This window comes from Bubalus kerabau, chromosome 9 (assembly GCF_029407905.1).
Source record: "Bubalus kerabau isolate K-KA32 ecotype Philippines breed swamp buffalo chromosome 9, PCC_UOA_SB_1v2, whole genome shotgun sequence".
In the NCBI taxonomy this organism is placed as follows: Eukaryota; Metazoa; Chordata; class Mammalia; order Artiodactyla; family Bovidae; genus Bubalus; species Bubalus kerabau.
In genome coordinates, this window is record NC_073632.1 from 92830045 (window position 1) to 92854201 (window position 24157).

The 24157-nt window shown below is 47.0% G+C and overlaps 1 protein-coding gene and 1 pseudogene across 4 annotated transcripts in view; one reads left to right on the plus strand and one right to left on the minus strand.

Moving 5' to 3' along the window:
- The window catches only part of LOC129620118 (UL16-binding protein 3-like), a 36549-nt gene extending 34198 nt beyond the window's left edge, over positions 1-2351 (minus strand). For 2 of the 4 annotated variants that reach the window (XM_055535897.1, XM_055535896.1), the window contains exon 1: positions 2140-2321. In XM_055535897.1, coding sequence (XP_055391872.1) covers positions 2140-2212 — 73 coding nt within the window. In that variant the 5' untranslated portion in view covers positions 2213-2321. Of the gene's footprint in view, positions 1-2139 lie in introns of all 4 variants that reach the window. The other 2 variants (XM_055535899.1, XM_055535898.1) reach the window with 2 other exon arrangements.
- LOC129659922 (tyrosine-protein kinase RYK-like) overlaps positions 1-24157 on the plus strand; it is a 70228-nt pseudogene extending 46071 nt beyond the window's left edge.

Consider the following 24157-nt stretch of genomic DNA (forward strand, 5'->3'; position numbering starts at 1 on the left):
TGGAGCCCGGGGGGGCGGAGGTGGAGCCGTGCCACGGAGCCCGGTGGCCGAGGGTGGAGCCCGGGGGCCGGGAGTGGAGCCCAAGTCTGGGGGTGGAGCCCGGGAGCCGGGGGTGGAGCCGTGACGCGGAGCCCGGTGGCCGAGGGTGGAGCCCGGGGTCCGGGAGTGGAGCCCAAGTCTGGGGGTGGAGCCCGGGGGCCGGGGGTGGAGCCGTGACGCGGAGCCCGGGGGCCGGGGGTGGAGCCATGCCACGGAGCCCGGTGGCCGAGGGTGGAGCCCGGGGGCCGGGGGTGGAGCCGTGCCACGGAGCCCGGTGGCCGAGGGTGGAGCCCGGGGGCCGGGGGTGGAGCCCAAGTCTGGGGGTGGAGCCCGGGGGCCGGGGGTGGAGCCGTGACGCGGAGCCCGGGAGCCGGGGGTGGAGCCCGGGGACCGGGGGTGGAGCCCTGGGGCCAGGGGTGGAGCTGTGACGCGAAGCCCTGGGGCCAGGGGTGGAGCCGTGCCGCGGAGCCCGGTGGCCGAGGGTGGAGCCCGGGGGCCGGGGGTGGAGCCCGGGGGCCGGGGGTGGAGCCCGGGGACCGGGGGTGGAGCCCTGGGGCCGGGGGTGGAGCTGTGACGCGAAGCCCTGGGGCCAGGGGTGGAGCCGTGACGCAGAGCCCGGGCGCCGAGGGCGGAGCCCGGGGGCCGGAGGTGGAGCCCGGAGGGGCGGGGGTGGAGCGTGGGACCGGGGGTGGAGCCGTGCCACGGAGCCCGGTGGCCGAGGGTGGAGCCCGGGGGCCGGGGGTGGAGCCGTGCCACGGAGCCCGGTGGCCGAGGGTGGAGCCCGGGGGCCGGGGGTGGAGCCCAAGTCTGGGGGTGGAGCCCGGGGGCCGGGGGTGGAGCCGTGACGCGGAGCCCGGGAGCCGGGGGTGGAGCCCGGGGACCGGGGGTGGAGCCCTGGGGCCGGGGGTGGAGCTGTGACGCGAAGCCCTTGGGCCAGGGGTGGAGCCGTGACGCGGAGCCCGGGCGCCGAGGGCGGAGCCCGGGGGCCGGAGGTGGAGCCCGGAGGGGCGGGGGTGGAGCCCGGGACCGGGGGTGGAGCCGTGCCGCGGAGCCCGGTGGCCGAGGGTGGAGCCCGGGGGCCGGGGCTGGAGCCCAGGGGCCGGGGATGGAGCCGTGCCAAGGAGCCCGGTGGCCCAGGGTGGAGCCCGGGGGCCGGGGGTGGAGCCGTGCCAAGGGGCCCGGGAGCCGGGGGTGGAGCCCGGGGGCCGGGGGTGGAGCCGTGACGCGGAGCCCGGGAGCCGAGGGCGGAGCCCGGGGGCCGGAGGTGGAGCCCGGGGGCCGGGGGTGGAGCCCGGGACCGGGGGTGGAGCCGTGCCGCGGAGCCCGGTGGGCGAGGGTGTAGCCCGGGGGCCGGGGATGGAGCCCGGGGGCCGGGGATGGAGCCGGGCCAAGTTGCCCGGTGTCCGAGGGTGGAGCCCGGGGGCCGGGGGTGGAGCCGTGCCAAGGAGCCCGGGAGCCGGGTGTGGATCCCTGGGGCCGGGGCTGGAGCCAGCAGCGACGTCTCGGACAAGTGCACTCAAGCACGTTTCAGCCGAGAGTGCGCCGCCGCCGCCTCCTGGGCACCAGGGTCCGCTCTGCGTTTATAACTTACGGCCGGGAAAGAGCGCTGGTCCTTCAAGGGCCGGGAGATATAGGGACCAGAAGGGTCTCTGTTGCACAGGTCGGGGCGGGAGGGTGTGCTTTTCGGGGCCGGTCTGGGTCTCTTCCCCGCGGGATGCCCGACTGGTGGGGCTCCAGGGCTCCCACTTCCCAGGGCGGTCTGGACCCTTGGGGGGGGGGGTTTCAACCCTATTTCCTGCCGCGTCCCGGCCCCCTCGTCTCTCAGGGTCACTTCCCAAATTCCCGGCACTACTACTCCACTCAAGTCATCCCTGTTGTGGGCCGGAGAGCCGGCAAGAAGCCGGGAGGAGCCTCCGAGGACCAAATGGGCCAGGGAAGGGAAAGAGGTGGGGGCGGCTGCGCCACCCTGTAAAAAGTTTCGCGAAACCCCGCGGACACCACCCCCATCCCCTTTCCGGGTCATAGCCCATGCAATCTCGCGTCCCACCCCCCGACCCCCGCCCATCACCACGGCCTGCGCAGGGTTATCCCCGAACTCACCGCTGGACGTCCCGCTGAACAAGACAATCGGAAGCAAAACGAGGAAACCAAGACTGGTCTTGGAGCCACCCATTTCTCCCTTTGCCACCTGGATCCCAATTTTGCAGGAGTGCGAGGCTGCCAAGCCAGAACTATCTTTTCCCGCTAGCCCACAGCTGCAGTCTGGCCTCCGCTCCTGCGCGGACTGCCTGGCCCACCCCTCCGCCGACAGGCCCCGCCCTAGGTTTCCTAGCAGTAACCATTAGGAAGCCCCGCGCCGGGGGCTGGGCGGGGCTCTCTTAACAGCTCACTCCCTCACTAGCCGGCCTCCCTGTGTACTCGCGTGCCACTTGCTTTCGCGGTGCGCCAACTTGCAATGGTGATAGGAGACCGTCTAGATCTTGTTGCTGAAGCTGAAACACCAATACGTTGGCCACCTGATGCGAAGAACTGACTCACTGGAAAAGACCCTGATGCTGGGAAGGATTGAAGACGTAGGAGAAGGGGACGACAGAGGATGAGATGGTTGGAAGGCATCACCGACTCGATGGACATGAGTTTGAGTAAAATCCGGGAGTTGGTAATGGGCTTGCAGTCAGTCCATGGGGTCGCAAAGAGTCGGACACGACTGAGCCACTGAACTTAAGGCTCTTGTTCCTCACCTTGTTCCTTATCAGTCTTAAGTCTCTTGTTCCTTGTCAGATCGGGGGCACTCAGGCCAGTCATCTGAGTTGGGAGGAGACAAGGAACAAAAGAAAATTCTTGTTCGGGCCACAGGGTCGGGTCAGTCAGCGGACAAGCTTGTCCCTAAGTACCTGAATGGTCAGGGCATCAGTCGCAGTGAGGAAATCCCACCAAAGTCGCCATCTGTTACAGAAAGGGGGACTCCTTGCAGGGTGTGAGAGTGGGCTTTTGTCTAACATTGGGAAATGAATTGTGTCAGGAGACACACATGCTGACAAGGGAAGAGGCTTTTTTTGGGAAGGGGCTATAGGGCGGAGAGCACCAGGGTAAGGGAACCCAGGAGAACTGCTTTGCCACATGGCTTGTAGTCTCAGGTTCTTTGGTGATGGAGTTAGTTTCTGGGTCATCTCTGCCCAATCATTCTGAACCAGGGTTGTCCCTGGTATCAGAAATGTGTCCTGGCGAGCTTTATTGATATTTCTGAGAGTTTATTTATATAGTACTTACTTTCCCTTAACCCAATTAAATCCAGCTCAGTTACAAATTCATTTTCATGTAAAGACAGAACCAGAGATCTCTTTGTTTTACTGCTTCGGTTTTAAAAATGCTATTTTTTCCCCCTCACTCTGGGGGACCACAGATGGATCAGATGGTTCCTGAGAACCCAGGCGAAAGACTTACATTTTGGAAGGGAGAAATGGAAGCTCCCTTTTTTGTTTGTTTTGTTTTTAAAGTCTTCCAAAATGATTGTGAACAGTGACTGCAGCCACGAAATTAAAAGATGCTTGCTCCTTGGAAGAAAAGCTATGATAAGACTGCTGCTGCTGCTGCTAAGTCGCTTCAATCGTGTCCGACTCTGTGCGACCCCATAGACGGCAGCCCACCAGGCTCCACCGTCCCTGGGAGTCTCCAGACAAGAACACTGGAGTGGGTTGCCATTTCCTTCTCCAATGCATGAAAGTGAAAAGTGAAAGTGAAGTCGCTCAGTCGTGTCCGACTCTTAGCGACCCCATGGACTGCAGCCCACCAGGCTCCTCCGTCCATGGGATTTTCCAGGCAAGAGTACTGGAGTGGGGTGCCATTGCCTTCTCCAATGATAAGCCTAGACAGCATATTAAAAAGCAGAGATATCACTTTCCCAACAAAGGTCCCTATAGCCAAAACTATGGTTTTGTCAGTAGTCATGTATGGACGTGAGAGTTGGACCATAAGAAGGCTGAGCACTGAAGAATTGATGCTTTTGAGCTGTGGTGTTGGGGAAGACTCTTGAGAGTCCCTTGGACAGCAAGGAAATCAAACCAGTCAATCCTAAATGAAATCAGTCCTGAATAGTCATTGGAAGGACTGATGCTGAAGTTGAAGCTCCAATACTTTGGCCACCTGATGTGAAGAGCCGACTCACTGGAAAAGACCTGGGAAAGATGCTGGAAAGATTGAAGGCAGGAGGAGAAAGGGATGACAGGGGATGAGATGGTTGGATGGCATCACTGACTCAATCGACATGAGTGTGAGCAAGCTCCAGTAGATGGTGAAGGGCAAGGAAGCCTGGTTCTTGCAGTCCATGGGGTCGCAAAGAGTCAGACATGACTGAGTGACTGAACAAGTAACCCATGCCCACAATTGTAGCAGAGATTTGCAGGAGCAATTGGACAGAGAAAAGTACATAAAATAAAGCTGCTTTTAAATTCACTGACTGAGAGAACCTACCAATGACAGAAAATTAACAAACAAGAAACAAAGAGAGGGTCTTACTGGGAGGTGGCCTCTGGGGCACTTTGTCCAGTCCAGCCCAACTCTTCTCTCAAGGGGGCCAGTGGGAACCTCAAGCCTGGGGACACAAAACAAACAAGTGGTGGTGAAAAAGGTGACCCAACAGGGAGTCTCTCGGATGTAAAAGGACAGGAGTGCAGGTATGAGGACTAAGGGAGAGCAAAAGGGAGGAGGGACAGAAAAGACTGAAAAACGGAAAGGGAGCCATTGCCTTTTCAACCCCTGCACCTGCGGGTGTCTATTTATTCAGGCACCAACCTGCAGGCTTCCAGAAAGGGCCAGTGAGGGAGGGAGCACCCTGTCCACTGCCCACTGGGGTGATCAAGCCCAGAAACCAGCCCCTTGTACATCAGCTGTGGGCCTGCAGCCCAGAGGTGGGATTCTCACCCACGCATAAACCAGCATATAGAAATCTGCCACTTCACTGAGTTCCCAACGGGACTTCTCTTGGTGGCAGGAAAATAGAAATGAGAATATTGGTATGATCAGACATCCAGCCACTACCTAATAAGAGGTTTGAACCTCTATCATTCTCACAAATCTCCTATGAGGCAGAACCTGCTGGACCAAGACCTGCAGGGTATGAGGTGGGTCTGTCCCACCACCTTGTCACCCATCAAAGTGAACCATTGACAGCCAGAGGGAGCTTTGTCTCCTAAGTTGAGAGGAGTGAGGCTGTCCTTGCCGAGGTCCACTCTCTCAGAAGGATAAGACAGAGGGAGGAGAAGTGGAGAGATAATAGATGAGGGAAAGGTTCAAAGGGTGAGGGGGAGCTCAATGCCTGAATGAAGGCCCTGAGGCCCCCAGGGGCCAGGAAGACAGACCAACCAAACTGGTGACTCTGAGCCGAGGTTCAGGCGGCCACTTGTCACCACAGAGCAGTTGCACCCCGAGGTCACAGAGATGCCCAGATGCTCTGGAAGAAAGGGGACAGTAGCCCTTCATGGTTGCCACAGAGTATGTTAGCGACCAGGCTTCTTGGCCTCCTTCATCAATCATTCAGTTCAGTTCATTCAGTAGCTCATTCGTGTCTGACTCTTTGTGACCCCATGGACTGCAGCACGCCAGGCTTCCCTGTCCATCACCAACTCCCAGTGTTTACTCAAACTCATGCCCATTGAGTCAGTGATGCCGCAGGGGCAGGGGCTCTGGCTTCGGCAGACTTGGGTATGCTTGGTGCTGCAGACATGGGTATTGCATAAGACCTCTTGGTGGAGGTTGCCATTAACCCCACCAAAGAACTGCCAGAACGTACACAGGACTGGGGAAATAGACTCTTGAAGGGCACGAACAGAACCCTAATCGATAGAAGTGGATACGAGGCCAGATAAGAAATTTAGGCGAGGCTTCACTGGGACACGTGCTGCAGTGTGAGGGCGCAAGCACAAGCAACAGGTTTCCTTGCTCATTCCCTTGGGGGGAGGGCGGTGGGGGGAGGCAGGCTGCTCCCTTATATGGGGTGAGGGTAGGGGCAGGTCAAGGCTTAGGACCTGAGGGATGGCTTAGGTGGTCTGCCCACCGTCATGGCAGTGCCCTGTGCAGGGATCATACCCCACACCCTGCTTTTCCAGTTGGGTTTTTTATCTTTTCATTCATAATTAAGCCCAACTTGGCATGCATGCAGTTATTTTCAGTCCCTCATAATTTCTTTGTATTTTGCTGCTGGAGGAGATCACTGTCCAGGTGCAAGCACTAGAGTGAAGGTCTACAGATCCTAGGTTTCAAGTCCTGGCAGATCTCACTTTCGCTGCTGGACATGTTTCTCATCCACGCTTTCCTCTCAGGCTCCATGGAGCCCATCAGGCTTTCCCATGGAGCTGGTGGATTGCACACTTTCCTGCCCTTTCATACCGTGTCTGCCCTGGCAGATTCACTTCTCTGAGCCTTGGATCCCCTCCTCTTCCACCTGCCTTGGAAGTTCTGGACTTTCTCTTTCATGCCAAGTGGGCCAGGCCTTTCTCCAAGCTTCCAAGACCCATCCTAGTGGGAGATCAGCACCATCTCCCTGGCCTTGCTAAGTCCTGTGACCCCTAATTGTGAGCTCTCCTTTCTCCAGCTTTGGGTTCTGTGCTCATCCTGCCCCACTGTGATCCTGCTTCCTCAGGAGCAGCCCCCAAAGGCTCCCCATCTCTCCTCAGGACACTCGGAGACATTCTCACAGCCCTCTGTGTTTAGGCCTCTCCTTCTGAGCTGGCCTGGCCCGCCTCTGGAAAAAATTGTGTCAGTTCATGCTAGGTGTGGAGCTTTTGAACAGAGTGGAGATAAGCATATCCAGAGCCGTGTGGTTTTTTTGCCTGATCAAGGCTTCCTCCTCTACCTCAGCCAGTACCTGGGGTGTGTTTGGGGTGGTGGGGCAGGCGGGGCTGTCCTGCTCTGTCAGCCCAGCCCTGCAGCCTTACTCCGCTCTCACATAACTGGGGGAGGAGCCTATGGGTCTTTTTCTCCCAACCTCACCATCACTGTGTTTTGCCTTCACACATGCTCACTCTCTTTCTTATAATTTCACCATCAATCCTCAGCCCAGACCTGGACAGCCATGGTGTGAGGTTCAAGGCCAGGTGGACGGAGAGGTTTTTCTCTCCTATGACTGTGGTCTTGCTAACATCACGTTCATGAGTCCCCTGGGAGAGAGAATTCTGGAGCTGAGGTCCCTATCATTTTCTGAAAATTAGAGGGGAGCCTGGTTGATATCATATTCAAAAGCAGAGACATTACTTTGCCAACAAAGGTCCGTCTAGTCAAGGCTATGGTTTTTCCTGTGGTCATGTATGGATGTGAGAGTTGGACTGTGAAGAAGGCTGAGCACCGAAGAATTGATGCTTTTGAACTGTGGTGTTGGAGAAGACTCTTGAGAGTCTCTTGGACTGCAAGGAGATCCAACCAGTCTATTCTGAAGGAGATCAGCCCTGGGATTTCTTTGGAAGGAATGATGCTAAAGCTGAAACTCCAGTACTTTGGCCACCTCATGCGAAGAGTTGACTCATTGGAAAAGACTCTGATGCTGGGAGGGATTAGGGGCAGGAGGAGAAGGGGACGACAGAGGATGAGATGGCTGGATGGCATCACTGACTCGATGGACGTGAGTCTGAGTGAAGTCCGGGAGTTGGTGACGGACAGGGAGGCCTGGCGTGCTGCGATTCATGGGGTCGCAAAGAGTCGGACACGACTGAGCGACTGAACTGAAGTGAACTGAACTGGTTGATATATCCCCTAATAATGTATTGGAGATGATCATTCTGAACAGGACTAACACTAACAACAACCAAAAGGGACGGTAATGAAAGGCTGTCTTGATTCCTGATGTCTATTTTTATCTTATGTTCTTTCTTCATTTCCATCCATGGACCAGAGCTCTTCAATTTGTACTATTTATGCAGTTGGGGAGGCTCCCTTTAGTGATCATTTATCTCTTACTGAGATAAAAGGTAAATATAAAATATGTTTATAATATCCATATTATAAATACATATTTATATATAAATATATATATATATTAAAATGGTGGATCGGGGGGCTTCCCTGGTGGTCCAGTGGTAAAGACTCCATGCTTAGACTGCTAGGGGTAGGGGTTTGATCCCTGGTTAAGGAACAAGATCCTACATGCCTCATGGCACAGCCAAAAAATAAAAATGATGCATCTTAATTTCTATCCTGGGAAACTAAATTTTAAACCTTAAACTTTAAATATTAAAACTAAAAAATTAATACAGTCCATTAAAGAAAATGCAGCAGTATTCATTAAATTAGAAGTTCAAGGTAACATGAGGAAACAGAGTACAGATTCAAAGGCAGAATAGACCATTAGTTCCTGAACTACATGATGAAGTGTTTGAGGCAAATGTTGTGTTGTCTTCAAGTTTGAAATGCATCAAAAAATAAGATCAGATCAGATCAGTCGCTCAGTCGTGTCCGACTCTTTGCAACCCCATGAATCGCAGCACGCCAGGCCTCCCTGTCTGTCACCAACTCCCGGACTTCACTCAGACTCGCGTCCATCGAGTTAGTGATGCCATCCAGCCATCTCATCCTCTGTCATCCCCTTCTCCTCCTGCCCCCAATCCCTCCCAGCATCAGAGTCTTTTCCAATGAGTCAACTCTTTGCATCAGGTTGCCAAAGTACTGGAGTTTCAGCTTTAGCATCATTCCTTCCAAAGAAACCCCAGGGCTGATCTCCTTCAGAATGGACTGGTTGGATCTCCTTGCAGTCCAAGAGACTCTCAAGAGTCTTCTCCAACACCACAGTTCAAAAGCATCAATTCTTCGGCACTCAGCCTTCTTCACAGTCCAACTCTCACATCCATACATGACCACGGGAAAAACCATAGCCTTGACTAGATGGACCTTTGTTGGCAAAGTAATGTCTCTGCTTTTGAATATGCTATCTAGGTTGGTCATAACTTTCCTTCCAAGGAGTAAGCGTCTTTTAATTTCATGGCTGCAGTCACCATCTGCAGTGATTTTGGAGCCCCCAAAAATAAAGTCTGACACTGTTTCTACTGTTTCCCCATCTATTTCCCATGAAGTGATGGGACCGGATGCCATGATCTTTGTTTTCTGAATGTTGAGCTTTAAGCCAACTTTTTCACTCTCCACTTTCACTTTCTTTTCTTTTTATTTTATTTTATTTTTAAACTTTACAAATTGTATTATTTTTGCCAAATATCAAAATGAATCCGCCACAGGTATACATGTGTTCCCCATCCTGAACCCTCCTCCCCCCTCCCTCCCCATACCATCCCTCTCGGTCATCCCAGTGCACTAGCCCCAAGCATCCAGTATCGTGCATCGAACCTGGACTGGCATCTCGTTTCATACATGATATTATACATGTTTCAATGCCATTCTCCCAAATCTTCCCACCCTCTCCCTCTGCAACAGAGTCCATAAGACTGTTCTATACATCAGTGTCTCTTTTGCTGTCTCGTACACAGGGTTATTGTTACCATCTTTCTAAATTCCATATATATATCAGCAGATAAAGGAACAGGATAAATGCCCAGCAAACCAAACAAAAGAGGAAGAGATAGGGAATCTACCTGATAAAGAATTCCGAATAATGATAGTGAAATTGATCCAAAATCTTGAAATCAAAATGGAATCACAGATAAATAGCCTGGAGACAAGGATTGAGAAGATGCAAGAAAGGTTTAACAAGGACCTAGAAGAAATAAAAAAGAGTCAATATATAATGAATAATGCAATAAATGAAATTAAAAACACTCTGGAGGCAACAAATAGTAGAATAACAGAGGCAGAAGATAGGATTAGTGAATTAGAAGATAGAATGGTAGAAATAAATGAATCAGAAAGGATAAAAGAAAAATGAATTAAAAGAAACGAGGACAATCTCAGAGACCTCCAGGACAATATTAAACGCTACAACATTCGAATCATAGGGGTCCCAAAAGAAGAAGACAAAAAGAAAGACCATGAGAAAATACTTGAGGAGATAATAGTTGAAAACTTCCACAAAATGGGGAAGGAAATAATCACCGAAGTCCAAGAAACCCAGAGAGTCCCAAACAGGATAAACCCAAGGTGAAACACCCCAAGACATATATTAATCAAATTAACAAAGATCAAACACAAAGAACAAATATTAAAAGCAGCAAGGGAAAAACAACAAATAACACACAAGGGAATTCCCATAAGGATAACAGCTGATCTTTCAATAGAAACTCTTCAAGCCAGGAGGGAATGGCAAGACATACTTAAAATGATGAAAGAAAATAACCTACAGCCCAGATAATTGTACCCAGCAAGGATCTCATTCAAGTATGAAGGAGAAATCAAAAGCTTTTCAGACAAGCAAAAGCTGAGAAAATTCTGCACCACCAAACCAGCTTCCAACAAATACTAAAGGATATTCTCTAGACAGGAAACACAAAAACAGTGTAAAATTCGAACCCAAAACAATAAAGTAAATGGTAACGGGATCATACTTATCAGTAATTACCTTAAACGTAAATGGGTTGAATGCCCCAACCAGAAGACAAAGACTGGCTGAATGGATACAAAAACAAGACCCCTACATATGTTGTCTACAAGAGACCCACCTCAAAACAGGGGACACATACAGACTGAAAGTGAAGGGCTGGAAAAAGATTTTCCATGCAAATAGGGACCAAAACAAAGCAGGAGTAGCAATACTCATATCAGATAAAATAGACTTTAAAACAAAGGCTGTGAAAAGAGACAAAGAAGGTCACTACATAATGATCAAAGGATCAATCCAAGAAGAAGATATAACAATTAAAAATATATATGCACTCAACACGGGAGCACCGCAGTATGTAAGACAAATGCTAACAAGAATGAAAGGAGAAATTAACAATAACACAATAATAGTGGGAGACTTTAATACTGCACTCACACCTATGGATAGATCAACTAAACAGAAAAGTAACAAGGAAACACAAACTTTAAACAATACAATAGACCAGTTAGACCTAATTGATATCTATAGGACATTTCATTCCAAAACAATGAATTTCACCTTTTTCTCAAGCGCACACAGAACCTTCTCCAGGATAGATCACATCCTGGGCCATAAATCTAGCCTTGGTAAATTCAAAAAAATAGAAATCATTCCAAGCATCTTTTCTGACCACAATGCAGTAAGATTAGATCTCAGTAACAGGAGAAAAACTATAAGAAATTCCAACATATGGAGGCTGAACAACACGCTGCTGAATAACCAACAAATCACAGAAGAAATCAAAAAAGAAATCAAAATTTGCATAGAAAAGAATGAAAATGAAAACACAACAACCCAAAACCTGTGGGACACTGTAAAAGCAGTCCTAAGGGGAAGGTTCATAGCAATACAGGCATACCTCAAGAAACAAGAAAAAAGTCAAATAAATAACCTAACTCTACACCTAAAGCAACTAGAAAAGGAAGAAATGAAGAACCCCAGGGTTAGTAGAAGGAAAGAAATCTTAAAACTTAGAGCAGAAATAAATGCAAAAGAAACAAAAGAGACCATAGCAAAAATCAACAAAGCCAAAAGCTGGTTCTTTGAAAGGATAAATAAAATTGACAAACCATTAGCCAGACTCATCAAGAAACAAAGGGAGAAAAATCAAATCAATAAAATTAGAAATGAAAATGGAGAGATCACAACAGACAACACAGAAATACAAAGGATCATAAGAGACTGCTATCAGCAATTATATGCCAATAAAATGGACAACGTGGAAGAAATGGACAAATTCTTAGAAAAGTACAACTTTCCAAAACTGGACCAGGAAGAAATAGAAAATCTTAACAGACCCATCACAAGCACGGAAATTGAAACTGTAATCAAAAATCTTCCAGCAAACAAAAGCCCAGGTCCAGACAGCTTCACAGCTGAATTCTACCAAAAATTTAGAGAAGAGCTAACACCTATCCTACTCAAACTCTTCCAGAAAATTGCAGAGGAAGGTAAACTTCCAAACTCATTCTATGAGGCCACCATCACCCTAATACCAAAACCTGACAAAGATCCCACAAAAAAAGAAAACTACAGGCCAATATCACTGATGAACATAGATGCAAAAATCCTTAACAAAATTCTAGCAATCAGAATCCAACAACACATTAAAAAGATCATACACCATGAACAAGTGGGCTTTATCCCAGGGATGCAAGGATTCTTCAATACCCACAAATCAATCAATGTAATACACCACATTAACAAATTGAAAAATAAAAACCATATGATTATCTCAATAGATGCAGAGAAAGCCTTTGACAAAATTCGACATCCATTTATGATAAAAACTCTCCACAAAGCAGGAACAGAAGGAACATACCTCAACATAATAAAAGCTATATATGACAAACCCACAGCAAACATTATCCTCAATGGTGAAAAATTGAAAGCATTTCCTCTAAAGTCAGGAACAAGACAAGGGTGCCCACTTTCACCATTACTATTCAACATAGTTTTGGAAGTTTTGGCCACAGCAATCAGAGCAGAAAAAGAAATAAAAGGAATCCAAATTGGAAAAGAAGAAGTAAAACTCTCACTGTTTGCAGATGACATGATCCTCTACATAGAAAACCCTAAAGACTCCACCAGAAAATTACTAGAACTAATCAATGACTATAGTAAAGTTTCAGGATATAAAATCAACACACAGAAATCCCTTGCATTCCTATACACTAATAATGAGAAAACAGAAAGAGAAATTAAGGAAACAATTCCATTCACCATTGCAACGGAAAGAATAAAAAACTTAGGAATATATCTACCTAAAGAAACTAAAGACCTATATATATAGAAAACTATAAAACACTGGTGAAAGAAATCAAAGAGGACACTAATAGATGGAGAAATATACCATGTTCATGGATTGGAAGAATCAATATAGTGAAAATGAGTATACTACCCAAAGCAATTTATAGATTCAATGCAATCCCTATCAAGCTACCAACGGTATTCTTCACAGAGCTAGAACAAATAATTTCACAATTTGTATGGAAATACAAAAAACCTCGAATAGCCAAAGCTATCTTGAGAAAGAAGAATGGAACTGGAGGACTCAACCTGCCTGACTTCAGGCTCTACTACAAAGCCACAGTTATCAAGACAGTATGGTACTGGCACAAAGACAGAAATATAGATCAATGGAACAAAATAGAAAGCCCAGAGATAAATCCACGCACCTATGGACACCTTATCTTTGACAAAGGAGGCAAGAATATACAATGGATTAAAGACAATCTCTTTAACAAGTGGTGCTAGGAAATCTGGTCAACCACTTGTAAAAGAATGAAACTAGAACACTTTCTAACACCATACACAAAAATAAACTCAAAATGGATTAAAGATCTAAACCTAAGACCAGAAACTATAAAACTCCTAGAGGAGAACATAGGCAAAACACTCTCTGACATACATCACAGCAGGATCCTCTATGACCCACCTCCCAGAATATTGGAAATAAAAGCAAAAATAAATAAATGGGACCTAATTAACCTTAAAAGCTTCTGCACATCAAAGGAAACTTAGCAAGGTGAAAAGGCAGCCTTCAGAATGGGAGAAAATAATAGCAAATGAAGCAACTGACAAACAACTAATCTCAAAAATATACAAGCAACTCCTACAGCTCAACTCCAGAAAAATAAACGACCCAGTCAAAAAATGGGCCAAATAACTAAATAGACATTTCTCCAAAGAAGACATACAGATGGCTAACAAACACATGAAAAGATGCTCAACATCACTCATTATCAGAGAAATGCAAATCAAAACCACTGTGAGGTACCATTTCACACCAGTCAGAATGGCTGCGATCCAAAAGTCTACAAGCAATAAATGCTGGAGAGGGTGTGGAGAAAAGGGAATCCTCTTACACTGTTGGTGGGAATGCAAACTAGTACAGCCACTATGGAGAATAGTGTGGAGATTCCTTTAAAAACTGGAAATAGAACTGCCTTATGATCCAGCAATCCCACTGCTGGGCATACACACTGAGGAAACCAGAAGGGAAAGAGACACGTGTACACCAATGTTCATCACAGCACTGTTTATAATAGCCAGGACATGGAAGCAACCTAGATGTCCATCAGCAGATGAATGGATAAGCAAGCTGTGGTACATATACACAATGGAGTATTACTCAGCCATTAAAAAGAATACATTTGAATCAGTTCTAATGAGGTGGATGAAATTGGAGCCTATTATACAGAGTGAAGTAAGCCAGAAAGAAAAACACCAATATAGTATACTAACCCACTTTCACTTTCATCAAGAGGCTTTTGAGTTTCTCTTCACTTTCTGCCATAAGGGTGGGGTCATCTGCATATCTGAGATTATTGATATTTCTCCCGGCAATCTTGATTCCAGCTTGTGTTTCTTCCAGTCCAGCGTTTCTCTTGATGTACTCTGCATATAAGTTAAATAAGCAGGGTGATAATATACAGCCTTGACATACTCCTTTTCCTATTTGGAACCAGACTGTTGTTCCATGTCCTGTTCTAACTGTTGCTTCCTGACCTGCATACAGATTTCTCAAGAGGCAGATCAGGTGGTCTGGTATTTTAGTCCAGCTATAAGAAATATTAAGGTTACCCTGGTCACACTTGTCAGAATAAAGCCAGGGTAAACCACACAGCAACTCACATAAGGAAGAAAAAGTCCTCAATAGTCAGGATAAAGGAGGTCAAACCAAAGTCTCCAGAATGTCAATAAGATACAGACTAGCGAGTGATGATGATGATAATGATAAAGATAATGATATAAATAAAAGGTGAGTTTGATTCTGATATTTGCACAGACAAAAAAAATGTGGGTTGAAGCTTCACTTCTGTGTTAGAATAGAGGGATATTCCTCTATTATAAAACAGTAATAATAATAGGAATATTGTAATATTCCTCTATTAATAAAACAGGAATATCCTGTTCCCTGACAATATTTCAGCCCATAATTTTACCATCTATTGATGATCCTGGACTGATAACATATTCATTAACACTAGAAAAAAAGCAGTAACTGAACATGTATTCATTGAATAAATATTTATTGGGCTCTTGCTGAAAAATGGGAACTTGGCAGCCACAGAGATCGCATCTCCTCACACAGTGTGGCCAGGATCTCTCTCTGTGTCAACCACACTCTTCATCTGAACCACAGAGCACAGTAATTGAGTTCAGTGACTATTTCCTCAATTCATCCCACAAGGATGGCATGTAGCCAGAAGCAGTTTTAGATGTCTGGATGAGAAGAATTCACTACACACTGTGAAATTAACTCCATACAGCAGTTCTTCCAATTAACTAGATTGATGAAATCAGATGGAAGGGGGTTCAGTTATTTTTAAAAATCATTTTCTAGGTGTTGAGTATAGACCATGGGAAAGTTTATGACCAGGGAGTCCAAGCCAGAATTCCCTCTTCTCCTCCTGCTTCTGTCACACCTGAGACTGGCTGGGACCTGGACAAAGGTCTCATGAAGCATAAAAATGCAAAGACAGTATAAAGGGAGAAAAAGTGCTGCATGTATGCACAGTTGGGACAAATTATGAGCAACAAGATACAAAAAGATCAAATTCCAGCTGCCTCTACTGAGGTGTTGGGAGCAAAAGCAAGGTAGTGCATATAAGCCGACACACAGCATCACCAACGGGGTGGGCAGACCACCTAAGCCACCCCTCCTGCCTGACCCATGGATCCTCCCCCACCCTCACCCCACATAAGGGACCAGCTTGTCCCCCTCAGGATCAAGCGAGGGAACTTGTTTCCCTTCCCTCAAACTGTAGCAAGAATTCTGATGAAACAGAGCGGGACTCTATGGTCCTTGCCCCGCCATGTCCTCAGCCTGCCTTTTGTCTGTGGAAAAGCTTTAGCCACACACTAAGCTTAAGCAGAGAAGTGAGAAAATGCAGAAACTAAGGAAAATAGTCAAAGGAGACCAAATAAGAATAATGTAGTCACTAAGTGTAGTCAAGGACTTTGAGGTCCTTCTCAAGGGCTATTGATAATATTCTGAGCTCTATCCTGTGAGCTGTCTCATAGATACATAAATTCCCACCAGCTGGAAGAAATTAGCTACATGATGACCAGACTGTCGCCATGATATAAGCTTCCACAATTCCAAGAATTGTCCTCAAGGAGATGAGAACAAACCAACCATGGAACCAAAGATTAATTGTCCTTGAAACAATCAAGATGACTCTGGTCAGACCATCCATGACCAATTTGGAGATGACTGTCAGAGCTGACTCTGCTGTTTCTGCATGCAGCCCCATCCCTCTGTCTATAAAAGTTCTTGCCCACTGATGGTCAGTTGGGGGGAGTCAGCCTTTGGACAGATGTCCATCCTTTCCACACCCCACTCACCTCCATTTGTTGTTTAGTCGCTAAGTGTGTGACTCTTTGTGACCCCATGGACTGTAGCCTGCTAGACTCCTCTGTCCATAGGATTTTCCAGGAAAGAATACTGGGGTGGGTTGCTATTTCCCTCTTCAAGGAATCTTTCTGAGGCAGGGATTGAACCCACACCTCCTGCATTGATGGGTGGATTCTGGGCAGATTCTTTACCACTGAGCCACCATGGAAGTCCCCTACCCCCTTCCCCTCCACCATTGCTGGCATCCAAAATAAGGCAAACTTTCCTTTCCATCAACATGACCTCTCTAATGGCTTTTGAGCGGGAAGCAGCCAGACCCTAGTTTCAGGAACACCAATAAAACCTAGCCTGAATTTCTCATCTGGCCTCTTATCAATTTCTATTGATTAAATAACCGAGAGGAGGTACCCCACGTCCAAGGTAAGGAGCAGTGGCTGTGCTTTGCTGGAGCAACCATGAAGAGATAACCCACATCCAAGGTAAGAGAAATCCAAGTGAGACCATAGGCACTGAGAGAGGGCATCAGAGGGCAGACCGATGGAAACCACAATCACAGACAACTAGCCAATCTGATCACATGGACCACAGCCTTGTCTAACTCAGTGAAACCAAGCCATGCCATGTGGGGCCACCCAAGACGGGCATTGACGGGTGGCTTCTGGGCAGATTCTTTACCAGTGAGCCATCATGGAAGTCCTCTACCTTCTTCCGCTCCACCATTGCTGGCATCCAAAATAAGGCAAACTTTCCTTTCCATCAACATGACCTCTTTATGGCTTTTGAGCGGGAAGCAGCCAGACTCTAGTTTGATCATGGTGGAGAGGTCTGACAGAATGTGGTCCACTGGAGAAGGGAATGGCAAGCCGCTTCAGTATTCTTGCCTTGAGAACCCCATGAACAGTATGAAAAGGCAAAAAGACAGGACACTGAAAAATGAACTCCCCAGGTTGGTAGGTGCCCAACATGCTACTGGAGATCAATGGAGAAATAACTCCAGAAAGAATGAAGGGATGGAGCCAAAGAAAAACAATACCCAGCTGTTGATGTGACTGGTGATAGAAGCAAAATTCTATGCTGTAAAGAGAAATATTGCATAGGAACCTGGAATGCCAGGTCCATGAACCAAGGCAAATTGGAGGTGGTCAAACAGGAGGTGACAAGTGTGAACATCAACATTCTTGGAATCAGCAAACTAAGATGGACTGGAATGGGTGAATTTAACTCAGATGACCATTATATCTACTACTGTGGGCAGGACTCCCTTAGAAGAAATGGAGTAGCCATCATGGTCAACAAAAGAGTCTGAAATGCAGTATTTGGATGCAATCTCAAAAATGACAGAATGATCTCTATTTGTTTCCAAGGTAAACCATTCAATATCACGGTAATCCAAGTCTATGCCCCGACCAGGAACGCTGAAGAAACTGAACAGTTCTATAAAGACCTACAAGACCTTTTAGAACTAACACTCAAAAAAGATGTCCTTTTCATTATAGGGGACTGGAATGCAAAAGTAGGAAGTCAAGAAACACCTGGAGTAACAGGCAAATTTGGCCCTGGAGTACAGAATGAAGCAGGGCAAAGGCTAATAGAGTTCTACCAAGAGAATGCACTGGTCATAGCAAACACCCTCTTCCAACAACACAAGAGAAGACGCTACACATGGACATCACCAGATGGTCGACACTGAAATCAGATTGATTATATTCTTTGCAGCCAAAGATGGAGAAGCTCTATACAGTCAGCAACAACAAGACTGGGAGCTGACTGTGGCTCAGACCATGAACTCCTTATTGCCAAATTCAGACTTAAATTGAAGAAAGTGGAGAAAACCACTAGACCATTCAGGTATGACCCAAATCAAATCCCTTATGACTATACAGTGGAAGTGAGAATTAGATTTAAGGGACTAGATCTGATAGATACAGTGCCTGATGAACTATGGATGGAGGTTCGTGACATTGTACAGGAGACTAGAATCAAGACCATCCCCAAGAAAAAGAAATGTGAAAAAGCAAAATGGCTGTCCGAGGAGGCCTTATAAATAGCTGTGAAAAGAAGAGAAGCAAAAAGCAAAGGAGAAAAGGAAAGATATACCCATTTGAATGCAGAGTTCTGAAGAATAGCAAGGAGAGATAAGAAAGCCTTCCAATGCAAATAAATAGAGGAAAACAACAGAATGAGAAAGACTAGAGATCTCTTCAAGAAAATTAGAGATACCAAGGGAACATTTCATGCAAAGATGGGCCTGATAAAGGACAGAAATGGTATGGACCTAACAGAGGCAGAAGATATTAAGAAGAGGTGGCAAGAATACACAGAAGAACTGTACAAAAAAGATCTTCATGACCAAGATAATCACAATGGTGTGATCACTCACCTAGAGCCAGACATTCTGGAATGTGAAGTCAAGTGGGCCTTAGGAAGCATCACTACAAACAAAGCTAGTGGAGGTGATGGAATTCCAGTTGAGCTATTTCAAATCCTGGAAGATGATGCTGTGAAAATGCTGCACTCAATATGCTAGCAAATTTGGAAAACTCAGCAATGGCCACAGGACTGGAAAAAGTCAGTTTTCATTCCAATCCCAAAGAAAGGCAATGCCAAAGAATGATCAAACTACCACACAATTGCACTCATCTCACATGCTAGTAAAGTGATGCTTAAAATTCTCCAAGCCAGGCTTCAGCAATACAAGAACCGTGAACTTCCAGATGTTCAAGCTGGTTTTAGAAAAGGCAGAGGAACCAGAGATCAAATTGCCAACGTCCTCTGCATCATCAAAAAAGCAAAAGAGTTCCAGAAAAACATCTATTTCTGCTTTACTGACTATGCCAAAGCCTTTGACTGTGTGGATCACAATCAACTGTGGAAAATTCTGAAAGAGATGGAAATACCAGACCACCTGACTTGCCTCTTGAGAAACCTATATGCAGGTCAGGAAGCAACAGTTAGAACTGGACATGGAACAACAGACTAGTTTCAAATAGGAAAAGGAGTCCGTCAAGGCTGTAAATTGTCACCCTGCTTATTTAATTTATATGCAGAGTACACCATGAGAAACGCTGGGCTGGAAGAAGCACAAGGTGGAATCAAGATTGCCAGGAGAAATATCAATCACCTCAGATATGCAGATGACACCACCCTTATGGCAGAAAGAAAAGAAGAAATAAAGAGCCTCTTGAATGTAAAAAAGGAGAGTGAAAAAGTTGGCTTAAAGCTCAACATTCAGAAAACTAAGACCATGGCATCTTCTCCCATCACTTCATGGCAAATAGATGGGGAAACAATGGAAACAGTGGCTGACTTTATTTTTCTGGGCTCCAAAATCACTGCAGATGGTGATTGCAGCCATGAAATTCAAAGACGCTTACTCCTTGGAAGGAAAGTTATGACCAACTGAGACAGCATATTAAAAAGCAGAGACATTACTTTGCCAGCAAAGGTCCATCTAGTCAAGGCCTTGGTTTTGCCAGTGGTCATGTGTCAATGTGAGAGTTGGACTATAAAGAAAGCTGAGGGCCAAAGAATTGATGCTTTTGAACTGTGGTGTTGGAGAAGACTCTTTAAGCATCCCTTGAACTGCAAGGAGATTCAACCAGTGCATCCTGAAGGAAATCAGTCCTGGGTGTTCATTGGAAGGACTGATGGTGAAGCTGAAACGCCAGTCCTTTGGCCACCTGATACGAAGAGCTGACTCATTGGAAAAAACCCTGATGGGGGAAAGATTGAGGGCAGGAGGAGAAGGGGACGACAGAAGATGAGATGGTTGGATGGCATCATTGACTCAATGGACATGGGTTTATGTGGACTCCGGGAGTTGGTGATGGACAGGGAGGCCTTGCATGCTGTGGTTCATGGGGTCACAAGGAGTTGGACACAGCTAAGAGAACGAACTGAACTGAGCTGAAATCTTCCCATTGATTTTGGAGGGAGAGCAGTGAGTTGTCCTGAAGAGAGACTTTTCTTCCCTGGACAGAGATTGAACCTTGGTAGCCTGGATGAAAACCCCGGAACCCTAGCCACAAGACCACCAGGGACTAGAGGCTAGAAGCAAAGTGTCCCTGGTCCTTTCCCCCATTTGAAATCAAGAATGTTTCAAGGAAGCAAAAACTGTAAATAGGTACAAAGCTTATTATTAGAGACACAGCACAATGTTTGAGAGAGAACATAGAAAAACTGGCTGTTTATTTAAGACAGAAGCAAGGCAGAAATAAATACCCAGAGAGAAAGGGCATGGGCATTGTCTATAATGAGGAGGAGTGCAGTATGTCACAAGCTCTGCAGAGACACACACCGGAGAGGAGTGCAGGCATCCTGAGGGAGGAGGAGCTCAGTATGAAGGTGATGCAAATTACTTATGTAGGACAGTCCTTCGGGTCTTTGTTTACCTTTGGCCAGTTATCTTGTTTCTTTCTTCACAACTGCCTGGTCCATGGAACCTCCCCAAGATGCATGTGCTTTAAGGCGAGCGTGGAGAAAAAGAGAATGAGCCACAAATTCAGGCAGAGAAAGATTTATTATAAGAAGAAAGAAAGAAAGCAACTGGATTTAGAGAGAAACCAGTGCTGTCTTTTCACAGCCAACACTTCTTATACCCTATCGATGGGAAATTGTTCCCCAGAGGGAGGGGGCCACAATTGATCTTTAGCCCACAGCTGGGGTCTTGTGGTCACTTAGTCAAAGGGTTCTCATGGTCGGGTGGTCAAGGAGTCTTGAGAAACTGGCACCAGCAGGGGAAAGCAGGATATCACCTTAAGGAAGAAACAGGATGCCCATCAGGGCAATGTGGCCACTGTGACTTCATCCCTTGTTTTTCAGATCACCACAATGGCCCATATTTTAACTATACAATAAGAGCCCCTTGTGAACCCTAACTTCCAGCCTTTTTGATATGGGATAAATGAAGAACTGAAGAGCCTCTTGATGAAAGTGAAAGAAGAGAGTGAAAAGGTTGCCTTAAAGCTCAACATTCAGAAAACAAAAATCATGGCATTTGGTCCCATGACTTCATGGCAAATAGGGGGAAACAATGGAAATAGTGGCTGACTTTACTTTTCTGGGCTCCAAACTCACTGCAGATGGTGATTGCAGCCATGAAATTAAAAAACACTTACTCCTTGGAAGGAAAGTTATGACCAACTGAGACAGCATATTAAAAAGCAGAGACATTATTTTGCCAACAAAGGTCCATCTAGCCAGGGCCTTGGTTTTTCCAGTGGTCATGTATGGATGTGAGAGTTGGACTATAAAGAAAGCTGAGCACCAAAGAATTGATGCTTTTAAACTGTGGTGTTGGAGAAGACTCTTGAGAGTCCCTTGGACTACAAGGAGATCCAACCAGTCCATCCTAAAGGAGATCAGTCCTGGGTATTCATTGGAAGGACTGATGGTGAAGCTGAAACTCCAATATTTTGGCCACCTGATGTGAAGAGCTGAATCACTTGAGAAGACCCTGATGCTGAGAAAGATTGAGAGCAGGAAAAGAAGGGGACTACAGAGGATGAGATCGTTAGATGGCATCACCGACACAATGGACATGGGTTTGGGTGGACTCCCGGAGTTGGTGATGGACAGGGAGCCCTGGCCTTCTGCGGTTCATGGGGTTGCAAAGATTCGGATATGACTGAGTGACTGAACTGAATTGATGATCTGTGCACAGAGCTCCTTCTGGTCCCTTCGTAGTATTGATGAACTGAAGTAGGTCCCTTCCCTACTGCTCTCTGCCCTTGAAGGACCACCAGGTCCCTTCCCTACTGCCTCTGGTCCTTTCTTACTACTGCTGAAGAGATGTACCTCCGTTCCCTACTGCTCTCTGGTCCCTACTTACTACTGCTGAAGGGGAGTAGATCCCTTTCTTACTGCTCTTGGCCATTGAAGGACCAGCAGGTCCTTCCTTACTTCTCTCTGGTCCCTTCTTACTACTGCTGAAGAGATGTACGTCCCTTCTCTACTGCTCTCTGGTCCCTTCTTACTACTGCTGAAGGGAATTAGGTCCCTTCCCTACCGCTCTGGGCCCTTGAAGGACTAGCACTCTTTAAGGCAGATCAGTTAACACTGGCAGGGTGGCCGGGGTAGGAGCTATTCATCCTTCAAGGACTCGGGCCAGGTGGGCAGCAGCAAGTGTCCTAGCTTCCTTCTCCTGGGTGGTGGAGGTGGGCGCTCACAGCAGGATGGATGTGCAGGGTGGTCTCCCTGGGATGGGGATCTGGCAGGCTGCCGCTGGTACAGCTTGGGTCCCCTAGGCTGCCTGTGGCCTGGGCCCCCCTGCCCTCCCTGCTCCTGGAACTCCCAGGCACTATATCAGTGTTTGGGCTCGAGCTGTCCTGTCCTGGCAAAGTAGATTCTGAAGTTATGACACTAAATGCACCTCAACTTGACAGTAACTTCAAAAAGCTTCACATCTTAAGAGTTGAAACGAAGGAAAAGTTGCCCTCCAGAAATTGAGGAAGGAAAACTTCAGCCTTGGACAAAACCACTAGTGGAAGAACCCATTTATGATCCTGTACATGTAGCTCCTGCCGTGTCTACATGTGTGTTTTATATCAGCCTAGGGGTTTGCTGTCCAGTTATATTTCTTGTGGTACTAGTATTAGCTGTTTTGCATCTTCATAGTGTGAAAAGGATTGAACTGGGAGATAGCAGTAGTTCCCAAGGGCTGTCTCAGTCCCAGTCATTCCCAGATGTCTCAGTATGTGAGAGGCAACACACCCAACAATACAACTCCAATCTCCAGTTATCCGACCTTGTGGCTAGAGGAGTACGACTTGAGAAGTGTTGCTCTTTTGGAGGCCAGAGCTTAGGTGAATGATATCAAAATATCTATCCAGGGAGAGGAACTCAAAAGATATATTCTAAGAAGGTACCTTTTGGTGTACTTCCCATGGGGTTTATGTAGATGAATAATATCCAGATAAAGAGCAACAAGCATTTGTAAAAACAGAGATCGAGCTTCTGAAATTCAAGTGACTACGATGCTCCCTGAAAGTTGTGAGCTACATCTTCATCACAGAAATCTTCCTATTAGCCATGTGTGAACATAAGAAGGGGAAAAGCCCATGGTGGGTTGCCTTACATGAACTGGGGGTATCTTAAATTGTTTTTATGACAGTGCAAATATGTAGAGGCCAATAGTCAGCAGGAAACTTCTCAACAAAAGTTAGTTCACATGGCTGCTCAGATTGCCTGTGGAATGAGCTACCTGGTCAGAAGAGAAGTCTTCCGCAAAGACCTGGCTCCTAGGATCTCTGTCATTGATGACAACTTCAAGTCAAGAGCAAAGCCAATCCCTCTCCAGAGTCTTGTTCCCCATGGACTCTCACTGTCTGGGGAACAACAAAAACGTGGGATTGATGGATGGCTTTTGAAAGTCTGGTTAATAATGAGTTCTCCAGCCTTCCCTTCCCTGGTGATCCAGTGGCTAAGACTCCACACTCCCAGTGCAAGGGGCCTGGGTTCAATCCTGGTGGGGGAACTGGATCCTGCATGCCACAACTAAGAAGTCAGCATGCTGCTACTAAAAGAGCCCATGTGTTTATGACTCTGGCCAAACACCCTAAGTGGGCATCTACCCGTCTGATGTGGGCCAGTACCTGAAAGAGGGTTACCAAATACCCCAGATTATCAACTGTCCTGATTTGCTGTGATGGCTTGTCCTGGGCCTTCGATCCAGAGGAGAGGTGGAGTTCCAGAAGCTGGCCCAGTGTCTCACAGAGGTCCATGCAGCCCTGGGGGCCTGTGTCTGA